The 13,006-nt window shown below is 57.5% G+C and overlaps 1 protein-coding gene across 5 annotated transcripts; it reads left to right on the top strand.

The window, feature by feature from the left end:
- Positions 1-5,336: 5,336 nt before the first annotated feature.
- On the top strand, positions 5,337-12,997 carry PACSIN3 (protein kinase C and casein kinase substrate in neurons 3). 5 transcript variants are annotated; one of them, XM_032414051.1, is made up of 11 exons: positions 5,337-5,430; positions 8,306-8,378; positions 8,613-8,702; positions 8,856-9,012; positions 9,743-9,978; positions 10,082-10,237; positions 10,815-10,990; positions 11,138-11,258; positions 11,390-11,526; positions 11,943-12,064; positions 12,459-12,997. In XM_032414051.1, the coding sequence occupies exons 3-11, from the start codon at positions 8,649-8,651 to the stop codon at positions 12,572-12,574; spliced, it is 1,275 nt and encodes a 424-aa protein (XP_032269942.1). In that variant the 5' UTR covers positions 5,337-5,430; positions 8,306-8,378; positions 8,613-8,648; the 3' UTR covers positions 12,575-12,997. The 5 variants fall into 5 exon arrangements, with proteins under 5 accessions (XP_032269942.1, XP_032269943.1, XP_032269945.1 ...); XM_032414052.1 differs by lacking the exon at positions 5,337-5,430 and adding an exon at positions 6,002-6,091; XM_032414054.1 differs by lacking the exon at positions 5,337-5,430 and adding an exon at positions 6,221-6,390.
- Positions 12,998-13,006: the final 9 nt, after the last annotated feature.

Below are 13,006 nucleotides of genomic sequence, written 5' to 3'. Positions count from 1 at the left end.
TCCTGGGATCGAGTCCCGCATCGGGCTCCCTGCTCAGCTGGGAGTCTGCTTCTCCCTCTCCTTCTCCCTCTGTGATCTCTCTCGATTTTACTATCAAGAAAATAAACAAAATCTTTAAAAAATAAATAAATAAGTAAATATGAAACCATTCTTTGCTCCTGGGCCATCCAGCCTACTCTTTGCTGGTGCCCTGTTCTGATCTGTCCCTCACACAACATCCAGAAAGACACCCCGTCACTCCTCTGCTTAAATTCTGCGCTCAGAATAAGACAAAGCCTGCAGTGTTTGGATGCTGCCCGCCTCTCTTACCTCACCCTCGACCTCTGTCGCTCTCTCCTTCACCACGCCCTACCTACTCTACCTTCTTTCCCAGGAGGTCAAGTTCCCATTTCTGGTTTTTGCACATGTTAGTCCTTTCCTGTAGCATGCTCTCTCCCAGGTTCCCTCTTTACCCAGCCAACTTCCATTTGTCTTTGGGGTCTGTTGGGCTGTCTTGGGGCAGAGAAGCTGAGACTTCCTGAAAGAGTTCTTCTCCGACCCTCCCCTCATTGAAATTATGCTCCCCTCATAGCACTATATCCTAAATGTGTTTTTTTTCCTTTAGAACACTTATCACCATTTGTAAATACGTATGCAGGCCTTTATTTGGTTTTCTTGGAAAACCCCACAAAGCCAAGCTGCATGTCTGCTTTGTTTACATTGTGGACCAAGCACCCAGCCTGGTGTCTGGCATTGTGGGTGTTCCTTGAAAGTCAGCGAAATAAATGGATCCTCCACTAGAATTCCTTTTTGGCCAATCAGGAGGCCTCCAGGGGACTTCAGAGAAGGGCCCCGAATGAACCAGAGCAGGCAGGCTTCCCGAACAGAACCCTCCGCCTACTGACCTGATACCTGGGCTGGGCCCTGGCAGCTCAGGGCACCTTCCAAAGAATCTGCCCCGGGCAAATTCCTGACCCTGGAGAAGCTTTCTCTACGGGCCCCACAGAAGCCGGCTATGCATTTTTACTCTAATGCCGTCCATCTGCTGTTCTTCCTGCCCAGAACAGCTTCCCCCACTGAGGTTCGCTCCTTTCCATAACTCTGACCATTTTTTTCTACCTGGGGTTGCCTGCGATCTTAAAAACAGCGCTGTTGAACCAAAATACTTTACTCAGCTGCCTGTCAGGAATGCTGGGGCAATGTCCAGAGGCCACGAAGAGTAACACAGCAGCCTGCTTGCCGCCCTCTGCTCTCCTCCGCCCTTCTCAGGGCTGCCTGCCAGACTTCTTTGGCTAAATCTCCTCTAGCCCCTCCACGCACACTTCCCACTGCCTGTAGGATAAAGTCCGAACTCCTCAGCCCACCTTGCAGATCTTCACTGTTCAATCTCAACTCATTTTCCAGCTTCATCTTCCATCTGCCTCCACCCCATCCTGAACTCAATATTCTAGATATTCTAGATCGGAACTGTCCCATACAGTTGCCGCCAGCCACCTGCGGCTGTTAAATTTTTAATTAAAATTAAATTTTATTAAATTTTATTAAAATTAAAAATTCAGCTCCTAACTGCAAGTGCGAAATAGCCACAGGTGGCTAGCGGTTGCGTATGGGTCAGTGCAGCTCTACAGCGTTCCCATCATTGCAGAAAATTCCATTCGGACAGCACTGTGTTAGACAAGAAGATCCACTCAGGATTTCCTAAAAACTCTTTATTATACAATTTACATACAAGTACATGCTCATTGCTAATTTCCTAACGCTACAAGAATCTCTTTTTATTTTTATTTTTTTTATTTTTATTTTTTAAAGATTTTATTTATTTGACAGAGAGAGACACAGCGAGAGAGGGAACACAAGCTGGGGGAGTGGGAGAGGGAGAAGCAGGCTTCCCGCTGAGCAGGGAGCCCGATGTGGGGCTCGATCCCAGGACCCTGGGATCATGACCTGAGCCGAAGGCACATGCTTAACGACTGAGCCACCCAGGCGCCCCTACAAGATCTCTTTTACCAATTCTAGACCTCTCCCTAGAGATAGCCACCAAAATCAGTTTGGTATATATTCTCCGAATTTTTTGTGTGCTCTGCGTTTTGGTTTTTTTTTTTCATCCAACAGGGTCTTGGAGCTCTTCATATAAGAACACATCTTGGGGCGCCCAGGTGGCGCCGTTGGTAGGCATCCCACTCTTGGTTTTGGCTCAGGTCACGATCTCATGGTTGTGAGATGGAGCCCGGAGTTGGGCTTTGTGCTCAGCCTCTGCCCCTCCCCCTGCGCGCTCTCTCTCTAATAAATAAATAAATCTAGAAAAACAAAGAACAAAAAACATCTCCATCTACCTTGTGCTTCAGGTGCTGCAGAGTTTAGCCATGGCATGAATGAATTCTAGGTTCAAAAATTCAACTATTTTTTTTTTTTCTCTGCAGCACTTTGGTGTTTATCGTTATTTCCAAATCTCTGGTGTATATACAGGATTTTTTAAGTGGCTGACGTGGCCGGTGGGCCACTCTGAGGGGCAGGGCTTGGGCCCCACCACCCTGTCCCCGGAGGGAGTCCCTGGGCCGGGGCCTCTCAGCACCCTAACCCTAACCCTAACCTATGCACTTTGGTGACCGGCCAGCCATCAGCCTCTTGATGGACATTTGCTTCCAGTTTTCCCTTACTGCAAACAAATACTACATGCAAACATCCTTGTACCTTTTTCTGCACTTCTACACATGTTTGTCTAGGGTAGATTCCAAAAAGCGAAATTGCTGGATCACCAAGTCATATGCTAACACCTCCGGGGCTTGGCACACCCTGGTGCTCCCGCCTAGTGCCTCTTCACAGGACTCATTCCTGCTCATCAAGCCCAATCAAGTGTCATCACCTGGTGAAAGGTGGTCTCTTCTGGCTCCGTTTTTCCAAAGTACTTCCTACCCACACGGTATCATTAGCGTACACCTAAGACTATGCCTTATTTATCTTGTATTCTCAATACCTAGAAGAGGGCTTAACATAGAACAAATATTCAAATGATTTCTCCACTGGATGACTGAATGAATAAATAAACAAATAAAGGTACAGTGGTTAGGACATTCCAGAAACTCAAGGTGAGAGAGTCTGTGAGTGTTGTGAACTTAGGCGTTGGACCAATCTGTCACCTGGTGCCCTGAGCCAGGCTGCCTCTCTCGGTTTCTGTCTCTCCAGCCTCTGACCCCGGGCATCTCATTTGGAACTCCGTTTAAGTTCAGTATTTCGAGGATAGAGCTGCATGAGTATTCAGGGGCTCTCTGGCCGCAGAGCATAGAAATCTGAGCCCCTGGGGACAGCAGGGGGTTGGTGTTCCAAAGGCAGCTCTGTCTCCTTTCACCTTTGAAGCAGCTCCGTATGCTCTGGGTTTTAGTTTATTTCTTCTCCCTACAGTACCTTAGGGGCAATTAAAATCAGCTGCAATATTTTTGCTTTCTGCCTCCTGATTGGAATCTAAGAGAAGCCAGATGCTTTCCAGTCCATATCCCCTTCTCCTTGTGATCTGAGGAACAGCCCTCTTTTCTGAATCTCTCTCTGGCCTGGCTTTCCCAGATGCCAGTCTGGCTTGCAGCCTTTATTTTTAATGGGGTTTTAATAGGTGGTTCCTGCAATTAATTTCATTCTTGTGTTTTCACACTTTCTGTCTAGGTGCCTAAAGGCCCCCAGGCACTAGGTGGGATGTTAACTGATTTAAAATAATACAGGACAGTATAGCTGTCATTATAGATTAGCCCAGCTCCTCTCATTTACAGCTTTCACAATCAGTAATTAGCTGGGGCACACGGTCCATTTGGGAGGTCAGCCGGGTCACCTGTCATGTTTCATAGAGGTAGAAACAGAAATATGGAAAAAAAAAAAAGTGACTTTTTCATGCCCCAACAGAGACTGGGTGTTGAAACTGGTTTCAGAAGCCACATCCTGCTGGGTACACACCCAGTGAGCGCCAAGGCCAGGATCCACTGCTCAGGTTGGATTTGCCAAACGCGCTGCGTCCTGGATGCCCACAGTTTCACCCTCCCACGAGGACTGTGGAGCAGCTCAGTCCTCAGCAGCTAATACTACCACCTGAAATTACCCTCATTCATTCTCTTCAAGACCCTTTTCCATTTTATGAGCGAATTTATCTGCATAAAGAACGCATCAGCGGTTCCTCTCGGATTCAGAAAAATACTTTTGCTATTTTTAAAGCTGCAATTTAAAAATCCGCGCACACGCACTCACACTCCTCAGGGAGTGGTGGTGGGGCGGGGAGTGGGGCAGAAGGGTACGTGCTGGAGAGAGAACGGCTTGGCCTTTGGCTTCCCAGAGCGCAACGCCGTCCCCCTGGGGGCGCACTCCTCTGAGCCCGCTGGGGCTCTTCAATCCCCAGCGAATTTGCGCCATCAGGACCCTCTGAGCGCCCGGGGCGTTGGACCCTGCTAACCCGCCCCCCCCCCTCCTGCCAGGCGGAGGGCTCGGTCGTCGGGTCCCCCGGCCCAGGAGGGATCGGGAGGGACGGAGAGGCCAAGCAGGTGGCGATTAGGTCAGCCTCGGAACATTCTTGGACCGCTCCAGTGGATATAAATAACAGACAGGCAGGCTGCGAAAAATCCCAGGGTGGGGGCAAAGAGGGTGAGGGAGAAGGGACTTATTAAGGGTGGGGTGGCAGCGTGGCGATCTGGAAAAAATCTACCAAAGCTGGTGACTGACAAGGGGTGGGGGTGGAGGGGCAAAGGGATTTAAGAATGAACCGTGGTACAGAATCTGGGACTAAGAACACGGAGGGGGAGGAGCTCATGCCTTTTTGCCCCACACCCACCGCGTGTCCGACGCAGTCCTCAGATTGGCAGGCAGGGCTGTGCATGGAAAGGGCACGGCTTTGGAATCCGGGTCTTGCCCGACTACGGATCTTTTGCAAGCTGCTGAAGGTCTCCCGGCCTCAGTTTCCGCATCTGTACAATGGGAATCCTAATGCTTCAAAGGGGGTGGTTGTGAGCCTCGCCGGAACTAACTTATAAGAAAGGCGTGCTCAGCAAAGAAATGTTAAGGCAGTGTAGCCCCCAGCCCTCCCTCCAAGGGGTACCCGGGCAGGCCCAACCCCTTCCCGCTTCCACGGGTCTCCCAGGCTCTGCAAAGGCCGGGAGGGGCAAAGCCGAAATCCGACTCCCTTGAGCCGCGCGGCGCCACCCTGCGGAGCGGGCCCTGGCGCTTCTCCGGTTGGAGCCGATAGCCCACGGCCCGCGCTCCGGGAGCGGCGGGTCGCCGCGATGCCTGCAGCCCCTGCGCCCCGGCCTCTGGCGGGTGGGGTTGGGGCCGCGGCCTCGAGGAGAGGGCGGGGCCGGGGGCCGGGCTTCCCGGGGGAGGGCCGGGCGCGCTCCGGGAGGCGGTGGCCCCGGCCCGGGAGCGGCAGGACTCCGGCCGGAGCGTGGCCGGACCCCACCCGCCGAGACGCCCAGGAAGGACGCGGTGAGTGCTGCCCCGGCGGGAACCGCGGGGAGGCGGCGGCGGGAGCGGCGAATCGATCCCGCCCTCTCCTCCGGCTCCTGAAGTTTGCAATGGGACCGACTCCCGCCCTGGGAGCCCCCAGTCTGCGCGAGGACGGGAAGAGCGCCGCCGAGCCGAGGGGGTGTCTCATCTGCGGCGCGGCGCACCCCGCGATTTCCCAGGCCGGCGGAGGAGAGGGGGGCATCGCGGCTGGAGGGCCACACCATGTCCTAGGGCTCCTCAAAGGCCCCCAAACGCCCCGGGGACCCCTCGCTCTTTGCAAAGAGCCCTAATTCCTGGGCCGCTGCCCCGGGTCACCTTCTGGAGTCCACGGCCGGGCTGGCCCAGGCAGGGTGCGCCCCCTCCCCTCAGCGGTGATCTGCTGGCCCCACCCCCGCCGAGACCAAGTTCAACAAGTTTGGCAAAGAAGTCCTAGAGCCTCCATGGCTGGGCCCGGCCCGGCCGCTCCGCGTGGGCTCCACCGGCTCCGAGTGGTGCAGCTCCGGGCCGGCAGGCGGGCCGGTCGAAGGGCGCCGTCCATAAGGGCTGAGGCCAGACACGGGCAGCCACTGGGCTCCGAGGGTTGGTGTAGAGGCTCCGGGTTTGGAGTGCGTCATCAGGGAGCAGGCACCTCGGGCGGCAGGTCGGGTTTCCAAAAGTGCCCCTTTGTTATGCCCCTCCCTGGCCCTGCCTCCTCCCCTTTCCCTGCGCCACCCCTTCCCCCACCCTCCGGGGCGGCTCTGGCTGCTGGTTCCAGCCACTCTAGCCTAGGCACCCCTCTCTGGACCAGTGGGCCGCCCACCACTGTGCCTCCACATCCTAGGGCTGCGGGCCGCCCGGGAGGCGCTGAGGAGCCCCTGGGCGCAGCCTGTGACTCAGGAGGACGGGCGGGGCAGGACGGCCGTGCTCCCTCCCAGGGGCCTGCCCCCAGCTTCTGGGAAGGTGGGGGCTGGTCTGCGCGGGGGTGGGGGTGGGGGGTACCTACCTGCCTTAGGTAGGGAGAGAGGGTTCTTCCCCGAGTCTCAGCACTTCCTACCTTGGCCCCGGCGGCTCTGAGGAGACCGTGCCAAGCGCCCTCGCAGACTTCTGCCGGCCCAGTAGGTCGTGGCTACCTGGGCTGGGAAGCATTCATTATCTGCCTTCAGAGCTCTTGCCTGTGGCCGAGTGTGTTCTGGGGACCAGTCTGGGTCTCTGCTGAAGTCAGGAGGCTCGGGGTGCCCCTCATGGCATGCAGGGCCCACCCCCATAGCTAGATGCAGCCAGGGCTGTGGGGCCTGGCTGTGCCTGGGACTCGGGCTTGTGTTTGCTCTGGGAGGTGGGAGGGAGCAGTGCCAGCCCTGCACACACAGCTTGCTCTGTTCTGGGGCCAGAGAGAGGGAACGGGTGGGGGGCAGGTCTCCCGGGAGCCTGGAGGCTGGAGCAGGCAGGGGGCCCAGGCCCCTGGATGCCTGACTGGGACTGCTCCGAAGGCCCTGTGATTTACAGCTGCGGCTCTGTTTCTCTCCATCTGGTTGGCAAGTCCTTTCTGGGTAAATGGGGCAGGCTCAAGAAGAAGCAAGGGGAAGTGCTGAGGACCCCGGTGGGCCAGCCACTCTGTCCCTCTCCTGCTCTGTACCCAGGCCGCACGGCTGCACGCCTCAGCTCTCTCTCCTGTTAGCTTAGGGCTCGATCCCACCTAGGCCAAGCTTTCTCACAGCTGCTGTAGCCAGCAGGTTTCCTGGTCCTTTTCCCGTTTCTTCATTCAGCTACCAGCTCCAGTGCCCAAAGAAACCCGCAAATTGGACCCCCTCTGTCAATGACTGGGGACAGATCCTCTCCTGTCAGTGACGATCCGATGGAATATATAATATATAGCCTGACGGAGGGCTCACAAGGGGCTGCGTGAATGGGGGTAGAGCAATGGGGTCCGGGAGACTGGAGTTTTGAAGGATGGATAGTGGCTTGTCAGTTTGGAGGGGAGCAGTGTGATAGAGCCCTGCTTTGGGGGAAGTGGGCACCTACTCTGTCCCCCTGGGCCTGGCGGTGTCCCTTGGGCTTGCTCAGAGGAGGAAGCGGTTTCCTTCTAGGGGCTTAAGTCAGTGCTGGGGACAGCTGAGCCGCTGCCAAGAGGCAGGAGGGGAGTGGCCGCGTGCCACTGTGTCCTCTAGCCTCTGGGGTCGTGGCTCTGGGGTTGGAATCCACCTTGCCCTCCTCTACGGTTCTGGTGCACACTCTTAGAATGGCTGATGGCCTGTCGGCATCCCCATGCTGCCCCAGACTCTGGGTTTTTTGAGGGCGGGGCTGAGTTATTCATTACCCAGGGAGGCTTGTGGGACCTCAGTGGATGCTGTGGAAGAGGATGAATGTCCCTTGTGACTGTCAGGCCCCTCACATTTCTTGCTCATTGCCTGGTTTGAGTCTGAGACCAGCCCTGGCACGGAAGACCAGGAGGCAGAATTTCTACCTCACCAGGGCAGTAAAATGCACTTGTTCAAGCTTCTTGGCCAAGATCAGACTCAGGCTTCCTGGCTCCCAGTCTGCTCTTGCGGGCAAAGGGAGTCACTGGAGTGTGGTCGGGCACCCTCCGACTTGGCCTGGTCTGGTAAAGGGTCGTCTTGTTGTTCAGGGGAAGGTAACAGGGCCTGGCGTGGGCAGGTATCCTCCGCTCTCATCTGTAGTGGGGAAGGGGGGCAGCGGGGCCCTATGCCCACCACCCACCCCCGCCTGCCACCTAATCCCCAGTTGGATCGTGTGACCTGCCTGGCATTCTCCTGGCTGGAATCTGGCGCTTCTGACAGCAGTTGCTATATCGGGGGAGCCGGGCACCGCCCTGGACACTCTAGGTCCCTGCCCTCACCCCCTGCCTTGCTTTTCTTAGCTTCAAGGCAGAATCACAGTGGCAGCTTTGAGAGTTGGACATCCAGGTCCCTGAAGTGATCTCTAGGACCCAGGTAGGTGGAATGAGGCTGGGTGGGGGAGGGGGTGGGCAGACTCAGGGCCCAATGGCCATCCTTTCTCCTATCCCAGCCCCTCCTGGGACCTTCCAGACCCCCACCTCCTAGCTCTGACAGTTCCTTGGATGGTAGGGATAGCCGTGGGGACAAAGTCCAGGGATAGGAGAGGATCTTTTCCTCTCCCCAACAGTGTATATCTGGCTTCCCTGCTTACCCCTCTGCCCTCCACAGCCCCCATCCGCCACCATTCCGTGCTGCGGGGACACCATGGCTCCAGAGGAAGACGCTGGAGGGGAGGCCCTGGAGGGCAGTTTCTGGGAGGTGAGCAGCTGGGTCCTAGGTTTGGTGGTGGCACTGAAATGCACCCCGCCTCCCCCGGGCCCAGCCACATGTCCACCGGAGGAGCTGAGCTGTCAGCCCCAGCCCTGGAGGGGGCTTCTCCCGGTGACACCACCTTTCTCCTGTCTGCCCCAGGCTGGCAACTATAGGCGGACCGTGCAGCGGGTGGAGGACGGGCATCGGCTCTGCGGGGACCTGGTCAGCTGCTTCCAGGAACGAGCCCGCATTGAGAAGGCCTACGCCCAGCAGCTGGCTGATTGGGCCCGCAAGTGGAGGGGCACCGTGGAAAAGGGTGAGCCAGCGCTCGGGCCTTGCTGGGAGCAGAGGCCGCTGAGGGTGGGGAGATCAGGCGAGGCAGCTTCTTTTTTGTACCTCTTATGAGAAGTTTGAGGATTCGGCGTATGCCTTCCCTTTGAAGAGGGAAGAGCTTCCTGGTTATTCTTAACAGTTGTTAAGAATAATCTAGCTGTTAAGAGTTTGCAAAGTATGGTCGTGAGTTACTTTGATGTTTCTAACAGCCCTGTGGTGGAGATGGTCCTGTTTTACCCATTTTCTAGAGGAGAATCCAGAAATTCAGAGAGGCTAGGCGACTTGCCTGAAGTCATACAGCTAGGAAGAGCTGAACCTCAAACCTAGGCCTTCTGACTCGGGAGCTAGGGATCTTTCCATCCTGACAAGCTTGTTCTTCCCTCTGAGGCAATAGAGTGTAGTGGTTGATGCCGCAGAGTTGGGTTTGAACCTCAGCTGCAATGTTTTGGGCAGTTAACTTGTGGCTGTAATGCTTTGGGTGATTAGTTCACTTTCCTGGGCTACTGTTTTTCGCCTGTTAAATGTTGATCGTGACTCTGTTTTCATGGTGGTGGATAAGGATTCGGTGAGATCGCGTATATCCCTAAGTAGCCGCTGACCTCTTTGTTGTTCACCTTTGCATCCCCCGCTGCGGGCAGGCCCCTGGGGTGAGGGGGGTGGGCTCGTTTCTGGCGGCGTCCCTGGCCGGGTCCCAGCCCAGCCCTTCCCTGCAGGCCCCCAGTACGGCACGCTGGAGAAGGCCTGGCACGCCTTCTTCACGGCAGCCGAGAGGCTGAGCGCGCTGCACCTGGAGGTGCGGGAGAAGCTGCAGGGGCAGGACAGCGAGCGGGTGCGCGCCTGGCAGCGGGGGGCCTTCCACCGGCCTGTGCTGGGTGGCTTCCGCGAGAGCCGGGCTGCGGAGGATGGCTTCCGCAAGGCCCAGAAGCCCTGGCTCAAGAGGCTGAAGGAGGTGAGCCTGGGAGGGATGGGTCCCTTCCCGAATCCGCCCCGGGGCTGGAGGGGGCCGGGGCTTGGCATTGCAGGGTCTCCGGATTTGTCCCCGTGCGTGCCAGGTTGAGGCTTCCAAGAAGAGCTACCATGCAGCACGGAAGGAGGAGAAGACAGCCCAGACTCGGGAGAGCCACGCAAAGGCGGACAGCGCCGTCTCCCAAGAGCAGCGGCGCAAGCTGCAGGAGCGGGTGGACCGCTGCACCAAGGAGGCCGAGAAGGTACCGGCGCGGGGCACGCCTCTCCCAGGCCCCGAACTCAACGCTCTCGTGCGCGTGGGCCACCCGCTCTCCAGATCATCACTTAAAAGAGGAGCCAGAGAAAAGCTGATGCTTTACCCAGGGAAAGAAACGGTTCAGTTTCAGGCGTTGGGAGCATCTTAGCAGTTGAGGGGACCGTCCAGCTCCTTTCCTTCCGCTGTGTCTCCTCCCCCCCCCCCCCACAAGCTCTCACGTTGCCTGCTCTACCAGAGCGCCCTGTCCTCCAGCTCTATCTGCTGCTCAGTTTCTACCTCCTCCAGGAAGCCTGTCCTGATTTCTCCCTCCCTGTTCCTCGAGGTTGACCTCATCTCACCCCCCCATCTTCACTCACCTGACTCTGAAAGTGGTTGTGCCCAATGTCCCCTCCCCTGTTCGGCTGCTGGGGTCTTGGAGGGCTGGGGCTGCGGCCTCATTGCCGCAGGTGCCTGGCCCGGGGTCTCCCCCCCCCCCCCCCCCCCCGCTGGCGTTCTGTAAATACTAGTGGAGTCCTGAGTGGAAGAAGGTCTGGTCCTCACCAGGCCCCTCCTCTCCCACCCAGATGAAAACCCACTACGAGCAGACTTTGGCAGAACTGCATCGCTACACCCCGCGCTACATGGAAGACATGGAGCAGGCCTTCGAGAGCTGCCAGGCGGCCGAGCGCCAGCGGCTCCTCTTCTTCAAGGATATGTTGCTTACCTTACACCAGCACCTCGACCTCTCCAGCAGCGAGAGGTATGGCCTGCGAGCTGGGCATGGAGGCCTGGGGGTAATGCTGGGTCTGCTCCATCTCCCCCAGGCTCTGGCCAGGCGGAATGAGTTTGGGGGGGCCGGTACTGGGGCCCAGGGCTCCCCAGGTTGAGGTTGTGCCTTGGGCCACAGGTTCCACGAACTCCACCGAGACCTGCATCAGGGCATCGAGGCAGCCAGTGATGAAGAGGATCTGCGCTGGTGGCGCAGCACCCACGGGCCAGGCATGGCCATGAACTGGCCGCAGTTTGAGGTCTGCGTTCCGGGCTGGCTGGGGCTGGGAGGGGCGGTGGGCTCAGCCTGGACCTCAGGAGGGAGGCTAGGGCTTGGGATGAGGGCTGCCACCACAGCAGCCCAGCCTGACCCTAAGCACTGTCCCCACAGGAGTGGTCCTTGGATACACAGAGGACAATTAGCAGGAAGGAGAAGGGTGGCCGGAGCCCTGATGAGGTTACTCTGACCAGCATCGTGCCCACAAGAGATGGCGCTGCACCCCCACCCCAGTCCCCGGGGTCCCCAGGGTGAGAGCCGGAAACCTGGCTGTGGGAAGGAAATAGCTCTGCCCCCTGCCCTGCCCTCTTTCCCTCTGTCTCCTTCTCTTCATTCCCCTCACACCTGAAGTGGTTGACAATTGGTGCCAGGAACCTTAGGACCTACTTAGTAGTTGTCATGATGCCAGTGTTCATGGTGGTTTAGCTTTGCCAGGCGGTTCCCACGTTCGTGCTCATCTACTGCTCATGTCGGCCCTGGGTGGCGGGAAGCGCGCCAAGCTCACAAGCATGTGTGGCAGAGGTCAGACTAGGATCTTTCAGTTCTTTCCCACCTGCCTCTCCCAGGGTTCTTCTGGAGGGCGATCCCTTGGCCCTGGGTCCTAGGCTCTCTTGCTCAAGGTGGTCCTTGTGCCCTGAGCCTGCCACCTTCTGTCTCCCCTCTCTAGCGGTGGGCAAGATGAGGAGTGGTCAGATGAGGAGAATCCCCGGAAGGCTGCCACTGGGGTGCGGGTGCGGGCGCTCTATGACTACGCCGGCCAGGAAGCTGATGAGCTGAGCTTCCGAGCAGGTACCCAGGGACCCCTTTTCTGTTCCTTTCCAGCCTTCCGCTACCCCCTCCCCTCCTTTACAACCTGAGCAGGGGTGTGGAAAAGGGAAGCCTGATGCCTACTTCCCAAGGGCCAGTTGTCTGATTCTGAAAGGCTGCTGTGGGTCCAGCCCCCGGGGGTCAAGAGTGTCTGCTCTGAGCCCGCACCTCCCTCTCAAAGTCACCAGCTGGGGCCTGCTTGATGCTTCAGGGTCTGGGGTGGGGTGGCTTGCGGACTTTGACCTCTCTTTGCCTGAGGCATGTCTCTTCTTGGGGCTGGGTTCTCCTACTACCTCCTCCCCCTCAGTCCTTGACCCAATTGCAGGATTGGGGCTGGGCCAGGGCAATGGGTAGTGACGAATCCCCTTTGCCCCAGGGGAGGAGCTGCTGAAGATGAGCGAGGAGGATGAGCAGGGCTGGTGCCAGGGCCAGCTGCAGAGTGGCCGCATTGGTCTGTACCCTGCCAATTACGTGGAATGTGTGGGGGCCTGACCTCCCGTGACAGCCCTTCTGCAGCGTTTCTCCACCTTGCATCAGAGCCCAGCTTCTCTTGGACCGCCGGACCTGAGGGCCCTGGACCATGGTGCCCCTGCTGCCCTTCTGTCCATTGAGGAGGAAGGAAGTCCTGGGACCCAGGGAGGGGATCGGCCTGCATCTAGGAAGGGACTGGTAGGGAAGGGCCAACTGAGTCTAGGCTGAGGGGGTAGATGAGGAGGTCAGGTGACGACAGAAGGGCTCAGGGGTGCCTGGGCCTCTCCAGGAATGGGTGGGTCTCCCCAGGAGCTGTGGACCCAGTTCCTGGTCTTAGTGTTTTGGGGTTCCTGGGGTGGTCTTGGGGTGAGTGTAGTTCTGGGCTAGCAGCACTCTCTTGTGGTTTGTTCTAGTGTGTATTAAACTTGGAAAAAAAAAAAAAAAAAGGCACTG

This window comes from Phoca vitulina, unplaced genomic scaffold, assembly GCF_004348235.1.
Source record: "Phoca vitulina isolate PV1807 unplaced genomic scaffold, GSC_HSeal_1.0 scaffold16, whole genome shotgun sequence".
Lineage (NCBI taxonomy): Eukaryota > Metazoa > Chordata > Mammalia > Carnivora > Phocidae > Phoca > Phoca vitulina.
The sequence above is the reverse complement of the archived record's forward strand: the minus strand, read 5'-3'. Positions and strand labels throughout refer to the sequence as shown.

What these genes read in the sequence shown, in the direction of transcription:
- PACSIN3 (XM_032414051.1), top strand. Translation starts at nt 8,649, where the DNA reads ATGGCTCCAGAGGAAGACGCTGGAGGGGAGGCCCTGGAGGGCAGTTTC. An exon ending in GCACCAAGGAGGCCGAGAAG is followed by an intron (nt 10,238 to 10,814) that starts GTACCGGCGCGG and finishes TCTCCCACCCAG; the next exon opens with ATGAAAACCCACTACGAGCA. An exon ending in TGAACTGGCCGCAGTTTGAG is followed by an intron (nt 11,259 to 11,389) that starts GTCTGCGTTCCG and finishes CTGTCCCCACAG; the next exon opens with GAGTGGTCCTTGGATACACA.